General features: G+C 36.0%; 1 protein-coding gene, 1 non-coding gene and 1 pseudogene across 2 annotated transcripts; 1 reads left to right on the top strand and 2 right to left on the bottom strand.

Moving 5' to 3' along the window:
• Nucleotides 1–68: 68 nt before the first annotated feature.
• Nucleotides 69–140, top strand: Trnaw-cca (transfer RNA tryptophan (anticodon CCA)). The gene has a single exon. It is a non-coding gene; the product is annotated as a tRNA-Trp (tRNA).
• A 6,054-nt stretch (nt 141–6,194) lies between these two features.
• Nucleotides 6,195–16,232, bottom strand: LOC146138063 (uncharacterized). Its single transcript, XM_083394508.1, has 11 exons — nt 16,091–16,232; nt 15,426–15,564; nt 15,134–15,308; nt 12,138–12,200; nt 9,334–9,479; nt 8,744–8,933; nt 7,725–7,933; nt 7,400–7,579; nt 6,821–6,957; nt 6,638–6,744; nt 6,195–6,389 (listed from the first exon to the last, which is right to left on the bottom strand). Exons 1-11 carry the CDS (start codon nt 16,230–16,232, stop codon nt 6,195–6,197), a joined length of 1,683 nt encoding a protein of 560 aa, XP_083250634.1.
• On the bottom strand, nt 13,217–13,701 carry LOC146138064 (uncharacterized; annotated as a pseudogene).
• Nucleotides 16,233–20,911: the final 4,679 nt, after the last annotated feature.

Here is a 20,911-nt window from a genome sequence, read left to right on the forward strand (position 1 = left end):
GGTTTTGAAGTTCTCAGCTGTTTTGATGCCCAATAGTTAGGTAGGAAGTTTTGCCGGTCTGCCATTCAGACTCCGTGGCGCAACGGTAGCGCGTCTGACTCCAGATCAGAAGGTTGCGTGTTCAAATCACGTCGGGGTCAACTTTTTAAATATTAAGTAATAATAATGAATTGTAAACCTTATACCACACCTAATCTTGTCGCGACACAAAAATGTACAATCGCATCAAACCATATTCATAGGTTAAATGGATTTGGCTTGTGACCAGTGTTTTCCCTAAGAAAATTGTCGGCCCTCATCTAGAATCCTACCATGTTTTTGTCCGCAGGTTTGTATTACACATTATTTGGGTCAGGGTACGAGCTTCAGTTTGGGTGGGATGTCTACTAAGCGAATATTTTTTAGAAAGCAAGAACATTTTAATGCTGTGTTAGCAGGGGTCGGATATTAATGTTTTTTTATTAGGGGGGAGCAGGGGAGATTTTAGACATAACATCCTGAATAAAACTTTTCAAGAAACTTCCTGTTTCTGGTTGAACACGGAATATGAAACTTCCATCGAGTTTGAATACATTCATGGATATTGCTATACAGCGGTTGCGCGAAATATTACTGATTATTTGGGATAAATTGGCAAAACGTTAAGTTAAAAAGATATGATACATGGTTCCTTTAACGCACAATTCGTTAATTAGGGAACACCCAATAGGATCTAAAAAGCAACAATTGCAATACGTGAAGCACAATAATTTGTAAAACCAGACCAACGATATAATAAAGCCAAATACGCGGTAATATCCACGGCAGAATAAGAACTTTATCGTCAGAAAAAGACACAAACTGTTTGAAATAAGTCCTAAATGCATCAAAATAAGCCTAAATGGCCAAATGAAAGACGCCTGAAACTTTACCGATCTAGTGATCGGGGCCCATGGGTGTGGCATCGGCCGTTTTGGTGTCGATCTTTGGGCGCTCTAGTTTGAATGGCCCCGCTGTTGTGACACCCGATTTTCTGACCCTGTTTAGGGTTATTGGTGGGGTTTTGGGTAAAAAGGCAAAAATTTATTTATTAGGTTTTAGTCCTATTTTGGTCCTATTGCGAGCTGTGTTTTATTGCGACATTGATGTTGTTCTTATTTCGGCTAGAGTCCGTTAATTACTCACTCATTGGCATTTATCAAGATGATTTTGCCACTAAACCCACAGCTGTATATGACTGCACAGAAATCACGTAAAAAGTTCGCGTTAAGGGCAAAAATACAGTGCGATAAACCTGATAAATTTAAAGATAGAGATGTGTTACCTACAAAACTATACAATGCGACATTGCAAACAAGGTGTAGATTGGCGCAAACACGAACAAATTTAAAACTCAATATATTTGACAGAACTTTTATGAAGAGACGTAAGTCCACGTAACCCTATGGACACAAAGAAAATGTGTATAAAAAAAACTTTTTGTAAGCCGCCTTAATGTTTATCGTTTATTTAGTTTAGTTTAGTTAAATTTGTAACTTGTTTAGGGTCGTTATGCTTTGAATGTTGTGGTTATTGACGTTATGCTAAAAAAATGCCTACCTCATTCACGATCCCGAATTACTGCCAAACGCTACACAGCTGTGTTCAGCTCTCTTTTATACCCATTTTTCCGATAAGCTTGGTTTTCTGACATTGACATTTAATTCCACGCGAAATAAAAACCGCAGCGCTGATTATAAAAACCGATTAGGCAAAGTAATTTACAACAGAGACATATATTACGTCAGCATCGCAATGTAGAGTTGATTTGACTTTGACTACAAGCTTTAATGAGAAAACAGCCAATGCACAATGGTCTAAATCAGTGTTTCTCAACCTTTTTTGTACTAGCGTTTTTAATAGTCAAACATTTAACTTTAAAGCGAAGCACGATGAAACACATTTAAAAATTAAAGCGAACCGAAACGCATGCTACCATGAAGTTAAACAAGATTAACACGACGTTGGGAACCACTGATCTAAACGCAATCATTTTCCAAGTAAAATGATAAAGGTTTTTTTCCTTAATTCTTCGACTCGATTCGCAATATATATTTTTATCTTGGTTATTGGTCCACAAAAGACTACTCAAATATTAAAGTACCACATGCAATGTTTGAGTGAAGTACAATTTTTCAATGCCATATGGAAACCTATATTATTCGCTAATCGGCCATCGTGAGGAGTAGCTGGGGCTAGTCCAACGACTTTGAGCAAATTGTTTTAGGCCAGATGTGGCCAACTTAAACATGCCATCTCCCATTTTTATCTTATAACTTCTTCCCGTGTCAAAGTTTCGTAACCAATTCTTTTTAATCTTAAAACCGCAAAACATTCATAATTGACCAAAACTGCTTCTTTGCAAACGTTTGTTTTCAGCTAAACTCTTAAGGTGTGTAGTAGCAGTGCGCATTACTGCATCTAAGTGTCCTGGGTAAGCTGACTTGCTTTTTCGTTTCTTCACACCAAGCTATACAATTATGTGAATGCTAGCCTCCTCTACAGTATAATGTTATAATGTCAGAAGTAATCCAGTTGCCGTAATTGCTGCGATTGTTTGATATTGTGAATATTGCAATTGACTGAATAACAAATTTAGCATTTTTTTGCAATTGACTAAATAAAAAAAAATTAGCATTTTTCAGCAATTGGCTGAATCACAAATTAGCATTTCTTGTCAATTGGCTGAATAACTAATTTAGCATTTTTTGACAATTGGCTGAATAACAAGTTTAGTTTTTTTTGGGGGGAGGGGTCTTGCGTGCCATTTTTTATTTGGTCGCGTGCCACATTTGACACGCGTGCCGCATGTTGGACATCCCTGTCTTAGGCCTTTATTATATGCATATTAAATATATTCCTTTGCAGGCCTTTAACGAAGGGGCAATTTCCTTACACCTATGTTATTTTACGGCGTTGTTTGCCGTTTTTACCCTTTCGACGATAAATTTATTCTATAAACTTTTTTTTAAGCACAGGCACCCAATATTCGTACGGGCTTTCTTCGGAGTTACTTATACCATTGTATTATAGCAAATAATTTAAAGTTACCCTTTTTAATGACGCAACAGGACCTGGTAATTTGCAATATGCCTAAACCTATCTAAGCACTAAAAAGGAACAGGTCAGTAATTCTACAAAAGTTTTAAAATATTACTTTACTGTACATGGAAACAATAACATTTTTACAATTGCAGATTAATTGTATTGAAAAGTGGTACATGACAAAATGGCATGCCGTAGTAGGTTGGCGAACTACGAGTCATTCGCTGACAAAGTTGTGTCAGTTCGTCTTTTCACAGTTTTAATTCAACGAGTTTCAACTGCAGGCAACCTGAAAAATGACATATATTACACAAATATATTAAGAAATATAATTACAAATCACGCAGAGAACGTGGATTTTTCAATTATTTTAAGCACGTCCGTACGTTTTTTATTAGACTCTACTAAATCTACACAGTTCAGCAGGTAAAATAACATTACAACTGTAAGGGACGACCCAGGAGTTTAGTTTGGGGGCATGAACATTGAACATATTCAGATATAAAATCACAAGAACGTCGTAATGTGGCGCCTTAATCAAGTAACTAAAGAAACAAGCTATTTTCGATTAATCTCCTACGTGAATGTTCTAAAATTGACTCTAAATACTTCCAAGGAGATGGTGGCAAAGGGTTTGTTAGTTTGGCTTAAATAAATAAAAATAAAAAAGATGTGACGCATTGACCATATAAAAAAGATTTTCACAATGTTAAAATTGTGCCACTTATCCAACAGCTTGAATGGTTGCACAGAAAACAGTTCGCGGACAAAATTACGTACCATGAGTTACCCTGTTAAAATTGACACAAGTTTTACTTACATTTGTAATTTAAAGAAAGCCGTTAATCTGCCTTTTGGACGCACTCTTTTAGCTTAAAAGGTTCTCAAAAAATGAGCTAAAACCAGGCTAGCGAAGTTTGTTTGAAAAACCCCGAGCCCAACCGAAAAAATAAAGTCGACTTAGATTCCTGAATCCCGCTATACCGACTCCCTCTAATTAACCCACTAGTCGATTCCCATGTTCGGCTCCGATTTCACAACTCTGTATTCCGTCTATCATCGTAACCAAAATAGAGTCGATATACAGCAAACATTCATAGGGTGTCTTACAAGCCATCCATCTGTCGCGTCATAAGTAATAATTAGTGGATAATTTGGAATTTATCGTATTGCATATTTTTACCTCGTTTGTTTTCACATAAAACCTGTCTTTTATCGCTATGACGTAATGGAAATTTACCGTTATTTTGCCGCTCGTAAGAACTTGCTAACCAAAACATTCCCAGCAAAACGCGCCGTTATGTGATGACACACATTTCCGCTGCCCTAAAAAAGGTTTTTCGTGCTATGACACGTAACCTGTTTCCGTCATGCGAAGTGTAAATATATTTATGTGTTGGCGTTTCGATATATCCAGTCTTGTCTAGTTAATACACAGTAAGCGGTTGTGTTGCTTGCCGGCTTCTGGCTGGCCAGCTCAACACCAGCCAACAAAAACTGTGTGGATTTGTAATCAGACTACAACAATACCTTGAAGTAATAGTGTGGTTGATTGGTCGAGGCAAATTAGTTTAATGAGACTTGCAATTAATCCCGCCTGCTTCACATCCACATAACAGGAATGGAAAATATTTCCCTCCATGCTATTTCACTTTTACGATATACGTCTTCCGAAATCGGTTTCTAACGTGACACTGCGTAGTGCGTATGTGCACGTTGGCCCCGGAAATCGGCCATGTAGGCCGACCCAATAGTCTATATCAGTGATTCTCAACCTTTTTCAGAGCAAGAGCCGCATTTCAAACCTAAGGTTTGCAAGGAGCCGCATAAAAAACAACAGTAGGCATATAATTAAAATACATTAAGAAAGCAACTAGAAAACAACAACTATACATTACGCTAGCCTAGGCTAACTAATTAACAGTGTTTGCCATAGCTTGTCGATCAGGACTAAATATATTGTGACGTAACAAACCACAAAATTATTTTAAAGAGCCGGATGGAAGTACCCGGTAACATTAGTACTTCGTACTCGGGATCCTTGCTGATACAATTCATTAATTCTTGATTTCTCTTACTTACTTTGTAACTAATTTTTCACTCGGTTAGACAGCCGCAAAATGTTCAGTTGAGAGCCGCATGCGGCTCTGAGAGCCTCGGTTGAGAATCACTGGTCTATATCCAGCCCGGTACTACAGTGCTATAATATAGATGCAAGGGCGTATTCAGAAATCCCAAAAGTGTGCAGGAGTGAATTTTCAACTTAGGGAATTTCCCCATTTTCCGTTTGATGTTAATGATTAATGACGCCATAAAATAGTGACCGGTATAATGTCATAAACAGGAAACAAAACTAATTGGAAACAGCCAAAAACGTCCCGCGAAAGCTAACCTTCAGACGCACATGTGTCGTGCGTCGTCGACACTCCAGCCAGCCGCCAACTGCGGAACCACTTTGCTTATAGAGAATAATTTTGCGTTACCATAATTACAGAAAAATATCGACTTTGAACTGTTTACGACAGTCATCATCAGACCACTTTTTAGGACAATCTGCGTTAGTTAAATGCCGCTGTTACACCAACATCGGGTGTTAGCGCTCACAGAGAAAAGCCAGAAACATCAACTGTGTCTAACTCAACGTGTGTTACCGAGAAAAAAGCGAGACTGCTTGATTTAGTTTTGTCAGTTGTCGATTTCAAACTTGCCGATCAGTCAACCTGAACGAATTAAAATAGGCTAAAAAAATATTATGCGTTTACGGTTGACTCAGGATATTCCCAGGTGCAAACAAGAGACGAAAGACAGCGTTTTGCGTTTGATTTCGGTTTAAATTTAGGACGAAGACGCGTGACCCAAGACGCGTGACCCAATTACATTAAAAAACGTTGCCGCTTTAGGCAGTGAGTTGAACCTGAAGAACGAACCAAAAACGATAATACCACTCACAAAAAGGGGGGTCCGCACCTCCAAACACCCTTTGTGGATACGCCACTGTATATAGATGGTCACCCGGTACCACGTTACTTAAGGACGGTTTAAAATTTAAATAAACCAACGATAATCAGGCTTTTTAGAAAACACTCGCTGATTCAAACTATTTAAAAAATATATAACATTGGAATTAGTTTTTAAAAATGACACTTCTTAGACCTGTTTGTAGAACCTTCGTCTGTCATTGTTGAAGTTCTCTCACTTTCCATCGAAGAAACGCTGCAAGTTTTAGCTCCCTTTCGAGCAACTCGTTTTCCTTTTCGTGACACGGTAGTCTCTCTTTTATATTTGTCGCTTTGGAGGTGACGTCTTTGAAGCATTGGTAGAGCAAGCTAAAAATAATTGCTAACAACTTTGTATTTCGCATGAAAGAAATTTAATTTTAATTTTAAATTACTTTTGCTTTCAGAATTCTAGAGTGGTGCACCATTTGGTTGCTCGGGTCACATATTATTTCATTTGTTGTAATTTAAAACTCACTGTTTTATGCTAACAAATATTTGTAATTTCTTCAACCTTAAAGTTACTCAACAGCTGTGATGAAAATCTTTTAAGGTATTTAGTAAAACTTAATACTTACCTTTTTGTTAATAACACACAACACATCTTGTAGTGGCAGAAAAAGTCCATGCTGTTGCGGACAAAAGAAATATCTTTTTCCAAACAAGTATCCGTCATGGCGCCCTTCTGTTAAGGTATGGGCAAAAATTATTACAAAGAATATTGCAATCCAAATCTACAATAATGGGCTTAAGGAACTTACCAGGTGTCTCAAGTTCAATTCCGACATAAACGACGCTAGGTGTTCCGACGCCGTCTAAGTGTCCCACATACCTTACGAGACCGATTTTGTTGTTTCGAATCAAGACTTGGTCGCTTATTTCCAGCTGCAGTTTAGAGCTATAGAAAAAAAAAACGATTTATTTAGCGACAATAAAAACAAAAACAATGTTTAATAACCCTAATAAAAATCAGGCTAATTTATTTTTATTTTAAATACAAATGTTTTAGTGATATAAATTTGTGTGTGAAGGTATTTTTTATAAATCTTGTGAAATACTATTATAAATATTTTTCGTTTTATGATATATGCATGTTTCAAGAGTGTATTAAGTTGTTGATCTTTCTTTCTATCATATTCAAAGAGAACCGCAACGTTTATTAAGGTCTAAAGTAATTCCCCCTATATGTTTGTTTAATTTGTACCTTTCTAACATAACTGATGATGCCCCTTAAGGTTTAACTGATGCGGTATTTTGCGTTTAAATAAAGTTGTTTTAAAATATTTTAAAATAGTTGGTGTTCTTTTTAGATTCTACTTCACAAACGTTGTAAAAAGTACTTTTGTAAAGAAACAAGTTTGCGTAGATCTTTTAAAATCGGGTTTCTGCCAGAACTATCTGTCACATAAGGACTTGATGCGAATCCAAGCAAACCGCTGCTACGAAAGAACGACTTGCACATCTGGCATTTGCACCCCAGGATTGGACCAGGAAAAATTGAAGAGCTAAATGTTGCCGCTCTGAAACGAAAGATGTATAAACTTTACAGAAGAAATTATTAATCTTAGACTTTCATCTTTGTTAAATAATATGCGCGGTGTTTTTTATAAGACCTATACTCTACGTTTAACCTGGCTAATTTACAATGATAGAAATATAGCCTACCCATTTGGACCCTCAATGGGCAACACAGACAAAGCGCTTCGATTGTCAGCAGAGTTGGCGATAAGAACGTTAGTGGGCTGGCGACGATGTCTTCCCACGTTGTCGCTGCTGTGAATGGTAACACATTCACGGTCATTGTTAACATCTACGCTGTAAGAGTCCTCCATCCTTAGTCTTTCTTCTTCTTTTATTTTTTCTAACTCTGCGTTCTGCACAAATGGGTTTATTTGAAATAATCGTTTCGATAGTTAAAAGGCTGTGATAACCGGTAACTGGTTTCATGTATATGCTTTTCCACCAATTTGTTTGGCTGAAGCAAATTTCCCATTATGGTTAGTTAGTATCTACATACTCTAGTAGACCCTGATTGAATCTCTTTTTCCCACAACCTTAACGGCACCCTTACGCTCTTGTATTGTGACTATACGGTACCCTAGATGTGTATTAAAAGTGACTGCAATGCTTTTCCATCGCGTCTGCAACCCCTGTTCACTGCCATCATAAACATCTTGAGTCTTTAGCCAAGAATTGTTAGAATTATGTTGGTTGACAACCTCAAAAAGAGTAGGCTACTTTGCCAAGTTGCTTTGTGCAACAACCACAGTTCAACTCATCTAGAATACTATTGCTGCTGTAGTATTTAAAGATCGCTTTATAAGAAATTATGTGTAAAATTCAAATATTTTTTTTAGATTTGACCTATTTACGGATTTTAATTGGACCAATTTTAACCATAGAACTTTTAAGAAAGGTACGAATAAGACGGTCAAATCATATTCTAGCAAAACGGTCAAAAAAGGGCGTATCCTTATGGAATCCAAAAATCATTGCCCACAGGTTTCTGTTTGTCGACCACTGTTCCGCTAACGCGTATATATAAACAATAAAACCAAGTTTAAAAACCCGAGTGAAAGCAGGGTTTTATAAAGGAATATATATTTGGCCGAAACTGGCAGTTCCTATAAGTGAAGTAAAATACATACACATAGCAAAGTAACAATAAAATTATTGCGACTTGCCTGAATTTCCTGAATTGCTTTTTGCAAGGAGACAATTTCTTCTTTAGCCTTTTCAAGATCACGCGACAACAATTTATTCTGGTTCATTGCTTCTTCCGTTTGTGTTTTCATCTGTTCGTAATCATTTTGAAGAATTTTGTGACAATGCTCTAACTTTCGATGGTCGAAGTAACCCAACTCTGAATGAAAACTACAAAATAAACATTGAAATTGTTTGTCATGTTTGTGTCTCGTTTAAATTATATATTGTAAACAGGGGCGGATCCAGGTTGCGCGTAATGATTACATATTTAAAGTGTAGCTTTTGTATTGAAAGTCAATACCTCTCCAACCTGAAACTGTAACAAAATAAACGACTGTGTGGTGTTTTTTTGGTTATGTTTTATGACGCCACGTTTAGATGTTACTTTGTGACCTCATATTTTGACGTAATTATATGACTTCACGTTATGACGTAACTTTGTGACGTCATCTCTGAAATAAATTTTATATCTCGTCAACAAAAACAAAGTCGCGCCTGATTGTAAAGACGACAAACAGTATAAGTTAGTTTTGCTGCTCTAAAGTTTCTTCAACAATGTTAGTTTTACCTTTCTTCATGTTTAGTGTTGACAGCGATGCTAGTCTTCTGTGGATTTTGCGTTGAAGTGGTTTGTGAAGCAGGACACATGCAGCTTACTGAATAGTGCTTGCCACAGTCAAAACGTATCCCCGGCAATTCCAAAACGTTGGATTTCTAAAAGTTGTTATAATCGAAAGCTTCTTTTGTCGTTTATGTACAGCAGGGATTGTAAGTTTTAGTGGTTCTGAGAACCAAATTAAAATATAAGTGCATATTAAAAAAAAAGAAAAAAAGAAGAAATAAAAAATACTTTTGATTCAATTTATGACGTCATCTTTCATAATTTCAGGACGACCATGGGCCAGACGAGCTAAACTATTTTTAGAGGTTTGCGTAAAAAAGCAGATCCTTTTGGGGTCCGCGAAACAATTTTCTAGGACCGCGAAGCACCTAACAAAAAATCAACAAAACGCTCCTAAAAAGAATATTTTTTGTGCAATAAAATTTTCAGGCAACTTACTTTTCCAAACCAAGCTTAACAAACACAACAATAACTAGACGGGGTTGCGGTTGTTGTATATTTTGTCGGGGGGTATATTTTTTGGGCTTAGTGTTTATTTAATTTTTTTTTAATTTTTAAATTTAATTTTTTTTATTTTCAATTTTCAATATTTTTAATAGATTTTATTTTTATTATTTTTAATAGATTGTATTTTTATTTATTTTTTTATATTTTTTTTTTATATTTTGAATTGTATATTTTATATTCCTTAACTTGTTTCTGCAAGCAAAAACAGATATGGGCCGAAACTTTCTCCACTTTACTTGCCGCTTTAATGCGAAAGGGGTTCTTCAAATATGGCGTATTTGAGGAATGATCGAAATATATATATTTGATAATTATAATTTACGTAGATTATGCGTACGGTCATGTTATTACATTTCGGCCAACTAACATGTTTAAAAAGCAAATATTATTCTCTTTGTAACAGACTTTAAATATGTAGTTTCGAGCAATATGCAAAACTCTTTTATGAGCCTAATAAGCCACCTTTTAAATCGAAAATTTTGCCAATTTAAACCAAATAAACGCAGCGTTCTTAAGATTTATTTTTGTATGACGCCATGTTATGACGTAGCTTTGTAACGTCGTCCCTAAGAATGCATTCGACTTTATGTTTCGCTTGCTGCGGCCCTTATACAATTTTAATTTGTTTAGGCCTGGTGTTGATATGTTTGATCGGAGTAACATGCGTAACAGGTGCAAATAGAAAGGTGTACACTGCCACCCGATTTTGCATTAATATTTGCAGCAGTAAAATATGTTGTTTTGTAAGAGTAGTAAGTTATTTTACTAAAAGAAGCTTTCTAAAAGGCAAGTCGCACGCGCCCAGTTTTACTGACGCAGTCACTTCGCACAATGAACGTTTCACGCGCGGGCAATGAAGCGCAGCAGGATGCCAGCAGCCACTTTGTCGCTTCGCGAGCGGAACCAAGCAAGCGATATGAACGAATTTTGTATTGAGTTTTTCTGTCGCTAGATAGGAGTAGATAGCTACAAAAAGCTAAAACGTTAATGTCACAATATTTTAGGATTTTTGCCCCCTAGTCAAAGGCCCCTAGGGGCGAAGACTCATAAACCTCTACAGCGCACCTACATACCACTCTACGTCATGTCCGAAAATTTGAAAGTTCTACGATGTATACTTTTGCTATAATGCTTCGGACAAAAATCGGTCTGTACGGTCACGGTTTTAAAACTGTTCGTGACTGCTTCACTCAAATAAAGTGCTTTCGTTAACGTTACAATACTAAATACGGTATTAATAATCCTATTTAAGACTGCGAATTTAAAGGGGACCGTAAGCAAATTAAAAAAATGCTCGAAAGTTTGAGAACCACAAATTAAAAAAATGCTCGAAAGTTTGAGAACCACTATATTATAGACCAGACCTGGGCAACATACGGCCCGCGGTCCGGATCCGGCCCGCCAAGCAGTTTCATCCGGCCCGCGGCTTATTTTTAATAAAATACATAGGCTAAGCGAAAACCAGGGCAAGTTGGGGGCAACATACAGATTTTGTCAAGACCCCGCCAAATTCGATTTTTAGCCTGTTCTAAATGCTAAAACGGAAATTATTTTCGCGCTTCGCGCGAATCTCTTCTATGTTGCTCGTATGTTCCACGCGATTTTTTGGTAACTTCACAGACAAATAGCGTCCTCTGCTCAGTGGCACTCTCTCCAACGAAAGTTTAACAAACTTAGCCTAATATTTATATATATTTAAATATTAGGCTAAGTTTGTTAAACTTTGTAACACATCGGTAACTTAAAGTTTTAAAAAAGAAGAAAAAACATACAGGTAAGTTTTTCGTACGAAATTTTCACGTATTTTAATCTTAAGTTTTGGGTCAACGCGCCCAACAACTTAATAAACGCCAATATATCAAGCAATGTACAATTTTAGTCGGTGCTCAATGCTTCAGGTACCTTCTAAATCTAAATTAAAGTGTGCATTTTCAAACAAATGTAGTCGCAAATTTTTCGCGCTTCGCGCGACGTTTTGTGACCTTCTTTAAATCTGACTTAAATTGCACATTTTTGCACAATTCCAAAAGTAATAACAAATTGTTTGATTATTTGTTTTACACCATCAGAGTATGACGTCATATTGTATGTATTTTAGAACCTATATTTGACCCGGCCCGCCACAATATTTTAGGTTTCTCATGCGGCCCGCGGCTAAAAATAATTGCCCACCCCTGTTATAGACCATGTTCACTCTGTATGTGTTAGGAAGTAAGAGTTGAATAAACATTATTCTACAACACCTTTGTAAGTTCCGGGCCTTCTTCGGTAAGGATTCTTTTTTGGTTGCAGGGAAGAACAATCATCTATAAAAACAAACCGTGTTTGTTCTTTATGCAATGAATATTTTATTGATAAAAATGTAGTTGCTCGGGCAGTGTAAGCAATGCATCATTTTTAACCATTCCATCAGCGTTTTCAACGTCTTTAATATATAAAAAAAAAAATTACATTTTGCAAAACAGGCTTTTTTCTATAAAACAAAATATCGGTTACGTTTAAATATCATCATTCATCACTGACAGAACATCTTTCTAAAATGATGTCGCAAAACTGTATAAACAAAAACAAAGGTAATAATTGACCAGCAACAATAAATATGTCAATAATAACACTGGCCAACAAAAAAATTTTGGCGTGGAAGGTAAGACTGATTTTAGAGTATATTAGGGGCGCTGAGCTCGAAAATACCATTAGTTTTTGCCAATTGGCTCTAGTTTTTAAGATATGAATTTAGGTATTTTTGTATCTTTAAATAGGGGGGGGGGGGGGGGCACAAGAATGAGCGAAAGATAAAGACACAATGTGATTACCTAGACGAAGAAGTGCTACATATATCTATTTTTTTCCACATATTAAACACAAAAACTGCTTCATTTATTCGTATTTTGATCAGACTCTCCTAACATATTGCAATTTGTGAGACTAATCTTCCTATACCCAGTATGCCTAAGGCTACATAAGAAAGACGACAATTTGTGAAAAAAAAAACAGTTCTCCATACACAAGTTATTTACATATATAGGCCATTCCTTTTTAATCCAGTGTTGAACAGCGACCCGACTATCCCAGTAACAAATAAAGCAGGGATACTTGGTGTAGCCGCCTTGATGTCCTAAGAGAAAGTTGACAATTTTCAAATCTACGCATATCTTCCAGTTATGCTCACTATAAGAAATACTTCAGGAGCATCTTTACACTTTGGTAGATTGATAGTGCTCCTTTAAAACGATTATGTGGCCAATTGGAACACAGGCAAACTTATTTCCGTTGTGAAGTAGCACACATTTCAAACTTTTTTGGAGCTGTCAATGAATAACCTTCATTCTTCTGGTTTATATTCAAGTAGACCCATAGATAAACGAAGTCCTTCGATGTTATTACAATACAGAAAAAATCTTCTTAGGATAAAAACTGCATTAACATTTCTCCTCTGACCCGGTAAAACGTTATGTTTGTTGCCGAATCAAGAATGTTACGGAGGCGAGAAGACAGGACTTCAGACACTTCTTTAGATAAACCTAAATCACGAACTAGGTCGTTTAGCTGATCTTGAGTAAAAGACTTCGGTTTACTTTGCATTTATGAAGATGTTGAAGAGTCGGTGTCACTGCAGTTGCTAGTATTGCCATCTTCGTCTTCCACTACATCCAACATCGCAGCTTTATTCGAAATCAAATCTGGCAGGGACATAAAAACGGGAACAGGAATTTCAGGGCAGTGTGCAACTGGCCGTAAAGCAGAGTCAATGTTGGGGTAGTGGCATGACTTCTTCTTGTTTCGATTCCAACCTGACACGTCATTCATGCAAACATATCAATCATCATGGTGATTCTTAGGCTCACGTATGTTACTGCTTTATGGGAGAGAGAGAGTATTCTAAGGCCTGTTTTACCTCCCAAGCGAGACATTTGTACCAGACATCTCAACATTAAGGCAAAATTAAATAGCTGCTTCACATGGTTTCAGCTTTTATTAACTCGTTGCTCACTAGCATACATTTTTCATGGTATATAGGAAAAAGCCATATCTAAAAAACTAGAGCCAACTCAGAAAAAGTAATGGCATTTTCGGACTCAGAGCCCCCCATATACCCCTAAATCGATCTAATATATCATGCCTTTTGAAAAAAAAAAATTTTTGTTGGCCTGTGTAATTAGACTATTAGAGAATATTATCACTTTAAATTTACTAGCTTTCCAGCGCGACATTAGTACCAAACTAAAAGTAATCATATTTGTTGAGAGAAATTGTAATTAAAGCATTTTCTGCACTTATAGTAAAGAACAGAAAGCAAACAGAGTGGATTATGACGCACAAGCAACAAGCTATTTTCCGGTTAAAACAGTGGTTCTTAACCAGTGTTCGATCGAACCCTTGGGTTCGACGCAGCTGTTCCAAGGGTTCGGCGAGAACTTCCTCGGAGACATAAATGCTGTTATTTCAAGCTAAGTTCGATTCTCTTTTGTGTACCAAGGGCAACGTCATGTAACGTTATAAATTGCAAGTTTGGGCAATTTAACATCTATAAATGCAAGTTTATAATTTAAATATGCCCAGTTTCAGCTGCTAGAAAGAAACGAATACTGAGCGAAAATTTGGGGTTCGACGAACGCTTGCAGAATAAGATAGGGGTTCCACAGGCTACCAAAGGTTGAGAACCACTGGGTTAAACTGTATACTAGCACTATAGCAGAAACGATTTAGGAGATAACTTGATATTGACGCATTGGCCAAAAAGATTATCACGCTGCTCGATAATAATTGGATAATTTGGGAAAAACATCAAGTAGGTACATTTGAAATCAAGAGTGGCATTTGTCTACCCACTATAGTTTTTCCCTTATCCAACAACGAGTAGACCAAGCGAAACCACACGTGCATAAAAACTTGCCCTTAAAAAATATAATAGGAAAAATTGCTTTGTTTCAACCCTACAAATATCAACTCCAAATAAATGTTGAGATGAACATATTATCGGTAATACAAAACTAACGATAAACACTTCATATAATTACAATTGCTCAAACAAATATTTAATTTCCCTTCTTTTAAACTATTAAAATCCACCCTTACAGGGCATTTAAACCTTGGTTGATAAACTCTGGCTGAAAACCTTTCGTAGTAGACTACACTTATTGTTTTAATTTTTTAGTTTGTAACTGCGAGTTTAGTGGTCGAAAACATTTAGGATCTTTAAAATAGTACAAGACGAAGAAATATAATAATCTAACATTACATCGGTTTGCAGGTATTGATCTTGCACTGGTGTTGTTTGAGAACACATTTCCTGGACTGTTTGAAGTGAAAAATCTTTCATTTCCAAAGGGAGAGGTGAAGGACTCCTAGGAACAGCCTGATTTCGCATTAGTTCCTCTATTTCTTCTCGTTGATCATTTATGATTAGTTCCAAGCTAAACAAACACAACATGGAAACAAAATTATGTGTTTTGTTTTTTTGATTTCAAGCTTTATTATATTGAGTTTGAATTACATTTAGGAGAACGCAATTTACATCTTTTATTTAAAACCTGTTTTTCTCCTTTAATAAATCGGCAACTTCTGCGCAAAGTGGGACTACTCCTCGTCGAGAAGCTCTAATGACAAAAGCGACCGCTTGTGACGCAGTGCTTTTGTCAACGTTAACGTCTGCCATGGGAAATTCTCCATCTGAAAAATAAAATATTGAAAACAGTAGTAAAACCAAATTTGTGTTGATCAGGGAGCCACCCGTACTGTCAGCGTGTACTACTTCTTGTTAAATTTTGATCGTACCTATTATTTAAACATTAAGATATTATTAGCTAGGGGTGATTTAGTTACACAACGTTGACATGAACTGTTGTTTTAAAACGTAATGTTACCCAACAGTAATTTAGTTTAAAAAAATATTTAATTAAAAACAAACCCCTATATAATTAAACTTAAAAGATGTTAAACTTGGTTTTGTGACAAAATAAAAAGTAAACCATAAAATGTAAAGGCGTTGCTAACGAATCAAAATTCGCCATAAGTTGTGGTTACCAACCCAACTGAGTATTTGCGAGCTAATAATAAAGAAGGTTTATAATCTCGCAGTAAGCTCATAATTTAAAATTTCGTATTGTACAAAGAGACCAATATTTTCGCCTAAATCCAATAATGGTAGCCAAGCCTTCGTTGCTGGCGTTGGTGACTTTACGTTACGTTTTCTCACTGTGAATATCGGACAACTGAAGGTCTATTGCCTCGTCTATGGCTTCTTGAAAGGGCTCCAATATTTCTAGCGCATCTTGATCTGAACGTTTTCTTTCAAAGTTTTCCGACTTTTTTTTTTCTCGTGAAAACTTTGCAAACATTGCGTAAAAAGCATAAACAAACTACCTTTAACAACAAAATAAGTTCATTCGTTGGTGTATCATATTTCTACACAAAACGGAGTAAGCAACATATCGACAATAACACGGTGAACAACTTCTAAACAATATTTAAAATTTTGTAATAAACTTAGATGTGTCTTCCAGTCCATGTTTTTTTTTCTTTTATACATTCCGTTTTCTTATTACTACAACAAAAGTTCTGGATTGCACAGAAACGTAATTTTGTTTACCTCTCGAACAAATCAATATAGACAAAGACAACTTAATAAGATTGAATAACGTTTCTAAAAAGCATACTTTACATAAAACAGCAACTTCCGTACTAGCAGTTCTCAGCACAACAATAATGGCAGACTAAAATATTCATGTGTCATACGCAACGGCAATGTTTCCCTCATTTATTATGCATGATGTCTCCATAGAAACTAAATGCACTGAAAAGCGATAATGCGCGACTTCAGACATTTCTGATAAAATAAGCATTTGGTAGAGAGAAAACAAATTCTGGTTTCTTCGTTTAGGTAAGTGCAAATTTATAGTTCTCTATTTTTTATTTTTTTTTAAAGTTTTTGAGTGAGGCCAGGATAAAAATTAGTTACGAAAAGGACACTTAAGATTGGTATTAGAATTACGCTAGCAACATGACGATTCGTAAAATAAAAGGGACTGTAAACCGTTTTATATACAACCCTAACTTGGGTGCAAATCAACGCCTATTTTTGTATGCATAAACTTTTATCGGTATTAGTTTTGTCGCTTCATGTAGTCGCAGAAAATACGTCAATTCAAAATTGGTCATGTCATTGACTACACTCTTTCTAGAAATGTGTTGGGGTCCTTGCAAATGTCGCAATGAACGAGCAGTTTAAACACTCATCACGTACATCATGTTATTTTAGCTGGAGCTTGTGTTTCCCCAATACAGAACAGAGTATATTTTTGGATACCACGAGCAGAGAGAGTATTCATAACATATCTTTAGTCCAAAAGCTTTAGATTGCGTTTCAAATCTTTTGACCGTTTTTTTTGTTTTGTTTTTGCTTACTAATTAACCTATCATAATAAAACATACACAAATCTTTACAGTGAATTTAGTTGTTTGTGATAAAAACGAGCCATTGATGTTGAGGTTCTCTGAAGCCAAATACGACAAAACATTAAATGCTTCTAACAGAACTTTTAATTTGAATTTTACCATATTTTAAACTGCGTTATGACCACACAGAAAAAAAATTAGTTAACTCTTGCAAATCATTTTTATTCACGGTTGCTTGGCACTATCTCTTCAATGCTGGATGTAAATATGCTATGACTAGTTAAGCCTTAAGTTACCTTGTGCGTATTGGTGTAACTTTTGACTGATCCGAGATGAATTGTCCTCTAATTGCATTTCATTAAATCGAACCCTCCTGTAAGCTGAAAATTTTCGTTTTGTGGAAGGGGTTGTTTGAAGGGACGATGTTGATGAAGACATCGAAGGAAAACGGCCTAACCTTGATATACGAATTCGATGGATATATATATATATAGCATATATTACAACATGTTTTTAACCATAAAACATTTTATTGAAACTTATTTTCTTGGCAAAACATGTTTCTGTGTAGATTTATTGCATATGACCAACACTTTAATTCGAATAGTTCTTACTTTAATATCATCACTGCATTTTTTACTGATGACACACTTTCATCATCGCTTCCTCGGTTACCATCGGTAGACTTTAAGCTGCCAAAACTTTGTGAATGTTGATCCATGGTTAATGTTAAATTTAAAATTTTACAGGATTTCCACTGTCCTTGCGCTGCACCAAAATACCAAATGTTTAACAAAAAAGGGTAACATGTTTACATGTTGTTTACAATTTTGAACGTAATTTGTACTCCCACTACACGGTTTTCGCCAAATATTTATGAGCTTGTAATGTAACGGAATTTAAAACTAAAAAAATGTTTTTATACTTTTACGCTTGCATGGTCTTTCGAAACACAACTAAGCTAAATATTACAGTGGAAAATGAGGCATAATAATAAAGGCACAATGAAAATAAAATATAAAAACACTTTTGCAGTGGTCCGAGCAAATAGGAATATAGTAAATTCGGCGTCCTTTCTGATTTTAAGATGAAAAAAGTACAGTTTGGGCACTGATCATTTGGAAAATAAGCGATATAAAGTAAGAACTGGTAGTACATTTAGCCAAACAATTGTATCGAAGCCAAAATGTTTAAAAATCACTAACCTTCGGCATTTTGTACGATTTCGTTCTTAAATGCACATTTGTCAACCAAACAACATTTTTAACTCGATTTAGTTCAACCCTTTTAACGTATTTACGGGATTTTCATGTTTCGTGACCCCCTTAGGGGACCTCCTTAGCGTCAATAGCCTACTTTGCTTGTTTATCACGTTTCTGTCTAACCGCTGAGTCAACTTGCTAAATAAATCACTATTTGTATGCATTAGTTTTAATTTTAACCTAATTTTATCGTACACGTTATCCCTATTGTTTTCATTGTTAAACCTCCTATAGATGTTATTTTTTTCACCTGTAAACTAAAATACAATACGGCTTCAAATAAGCCATGCATTGTCATAACATTTGCAATCCGAAACCAGTGGTTGCGTTTCTTGCGCTTCACTAGTCCCAAAACCTCTTATCACGACACAGTGTTATTACAGCATCTCGTTTGCCCGTTCTTAGTAATCGTTACGGACGCACACTATAATTTGAATCTCACAATTTGATCCACCCGTATGTCAGAAACCAGTCCTTGATATCAGTGTATTTTAACGGGGAGAGGGAGGTGTTACGCCAGCCAATTTTTAGAGCGGGCTCTATAACAGTTTTAACCTTTTTATTATAGTGATTTGAAAGTTCCATACGACGCTTGCTAGTAATTCTACTTCAAGCTGTCTTGTGATGTCATAATTATGTGTATTTAGGTAACTGCAAAATATCCCAGCACAAACAATTTACCCTTGAAAAACGATTTTAATGTAATATTTAAACCAGTGGTCGGCAACCGCCGGTCCGAGGAGTTCGTTACCGGTCCGTAGCAGGGTTGCCAAATTATAATTTTGATTTCAACCCAAACCGTACGTACTGGTCTTTTTGTGTCGGTGTGTGCACGGATGGGGCTTCAGCCTTGATTGTCCGCCTGTCTGGTTTGACAGTCAACCTCATCAAAGCACATGCACTCTTTGAGTAGCTAAGTGAGGACATGAATGCAGAGCACAAATCCCCTTTATTGAACATAGAAGTAAGGTGTCTCTCACGAGGAAATCAATAAATAGAGTGTTAGAATTTCGTGAACCATTTCAAAGATTTCTATTGGAGAAACATTCAGATCTTGCAACAAATTTATTGATAAATAATGGGTTCTAAAACTTGCCTACTTGAGTGACATATTTAATCTGCTTACCGAACTAAATATTTCACCTCAGGGGTAAATGACAAGCGTATTTAAGTTGGCAGACAGCGTGGCTGCATTTAACGACCAACTTAATTTATGAGAGAAACGCGTTAACAAAGGGGCATTTGACACGTTTCAAACTTTAGCAGAGACTTTGAAAGAAAATGAACCTAAGCAAGCGTTCTCGGTTACTTGGGTGGTATATAACTATAGAGTCCAAGCGCTAAAGACCCTAGGACTGCAAATAGATGGATCCGTAATCCATTTATTTTCGAAACCGATGAATCGACCTTAACTGTGCAACAAGAAGACCAAGTGCTGTACATTGCAAAATATGGTTGTCTAAAATGTATTTTAATACAACTACTTTAGCATTGTTTTGGATGATGGTCTTGCCAGACAACTCTAACCTTTCCATAAACGTCGTAAATACTTTTCTGCCATTTCCGACATCTTACTTATGCGAGCCTGTGGCTTTTCTGTGATAACAGCAACGAAGGCGCTAACCACGAAACAGACTGGGCGTATTGCGGTTTTCATTATGCATAATAATTCCTAGGTGGGAGCATCTCATTGTGGCAAAACAATCTCAAATTTCTCATTGGAAAAATGTTGTAATAAATTTATTTTACTGAACATTTATTTATTGTAGGCCGGTCCGAGATAAAATCTTAGTTTTTAACCGGTCCGCAGTGCAAAAAAGGTTGCCGTCTCCTGATTTAAACTACCAATAACGTTTTGCCGGATGATTGTTTTGTCGTAAAGTATAAACTCCAACCACCATTTATAAAAAATGACATATATACGTCGATTAGAACTTTCTAAAAATTTTATTTTTATATTTCCTATGCCGTTATGTGTAAACGTTGTATGTACGCAAATGTGCAGACTACCAGAAAGATCTGGTGCTGACTTTCCTATAACGTAATACGTAAATATATTTAAAAGGTATCGTTAACTAACGAACCTATTTTTTCTCAACATATGTGAAACATTCTTCATAAATTTACTAAATCAATGTATTACAAAATACTTGAATAGGGATAATTTATTTTGCAGTATATTTTTTCACTATTCTGAAATAAGCAAGGCAACGAGGGTTCCATTTTCTGTTAGAAATGCTTTAATTTTGTACTTTCTTAAAAAAACAGTTTAAATAAAACTTAAACGGTTTTGTTTTAACTGTATTTATATTCCATTCCACTTTCACATTTTGGAACCGAAATCAGCAGATTTCTAAAGT

The sequence above is a fragment of the Ascidiella aspersa genome, chromosome 7 (genome assembly GCF_963924565.1).
Source record: "Ascidiella aspersa chromosome 7, kaAscAspe10.2, whole genome shotgun sequence".
Classification (NCBI taxonomy): domain Eukaryota; kingdom Metazoa; phylum Chordata; class Ascidiacea; order Phlebobranchia; family Ascidiidae; genus Ascidiella; species Ascidiella aspersa.

Excerpts from the sequence above, each read along its gene's own strand:
- LOC146138063 (XM_083394508.1), bottom strand. The coding sequence starts at position 16,232 with ATGTTTGCAAAGTTTTCACGAGAAAAAAAAAAGTCGGAAAACTTTGAA. Across the intron at positions 15,565-16,090 it reads TCAGTTGTCCGATATTCACA|ATGGAGAATTTCCCATGGCA; the intron begins GTGAGAAAACGT and ends TTTATTTTTCAG. Across the intron at positions 12,201-15,133 it reads ATCAATACCTGCAAACCGAT|ATGATTGTTCTTCCCTGCAA; the intron begins GTAATGTTAGAT and ends TTGTTTTTATAG.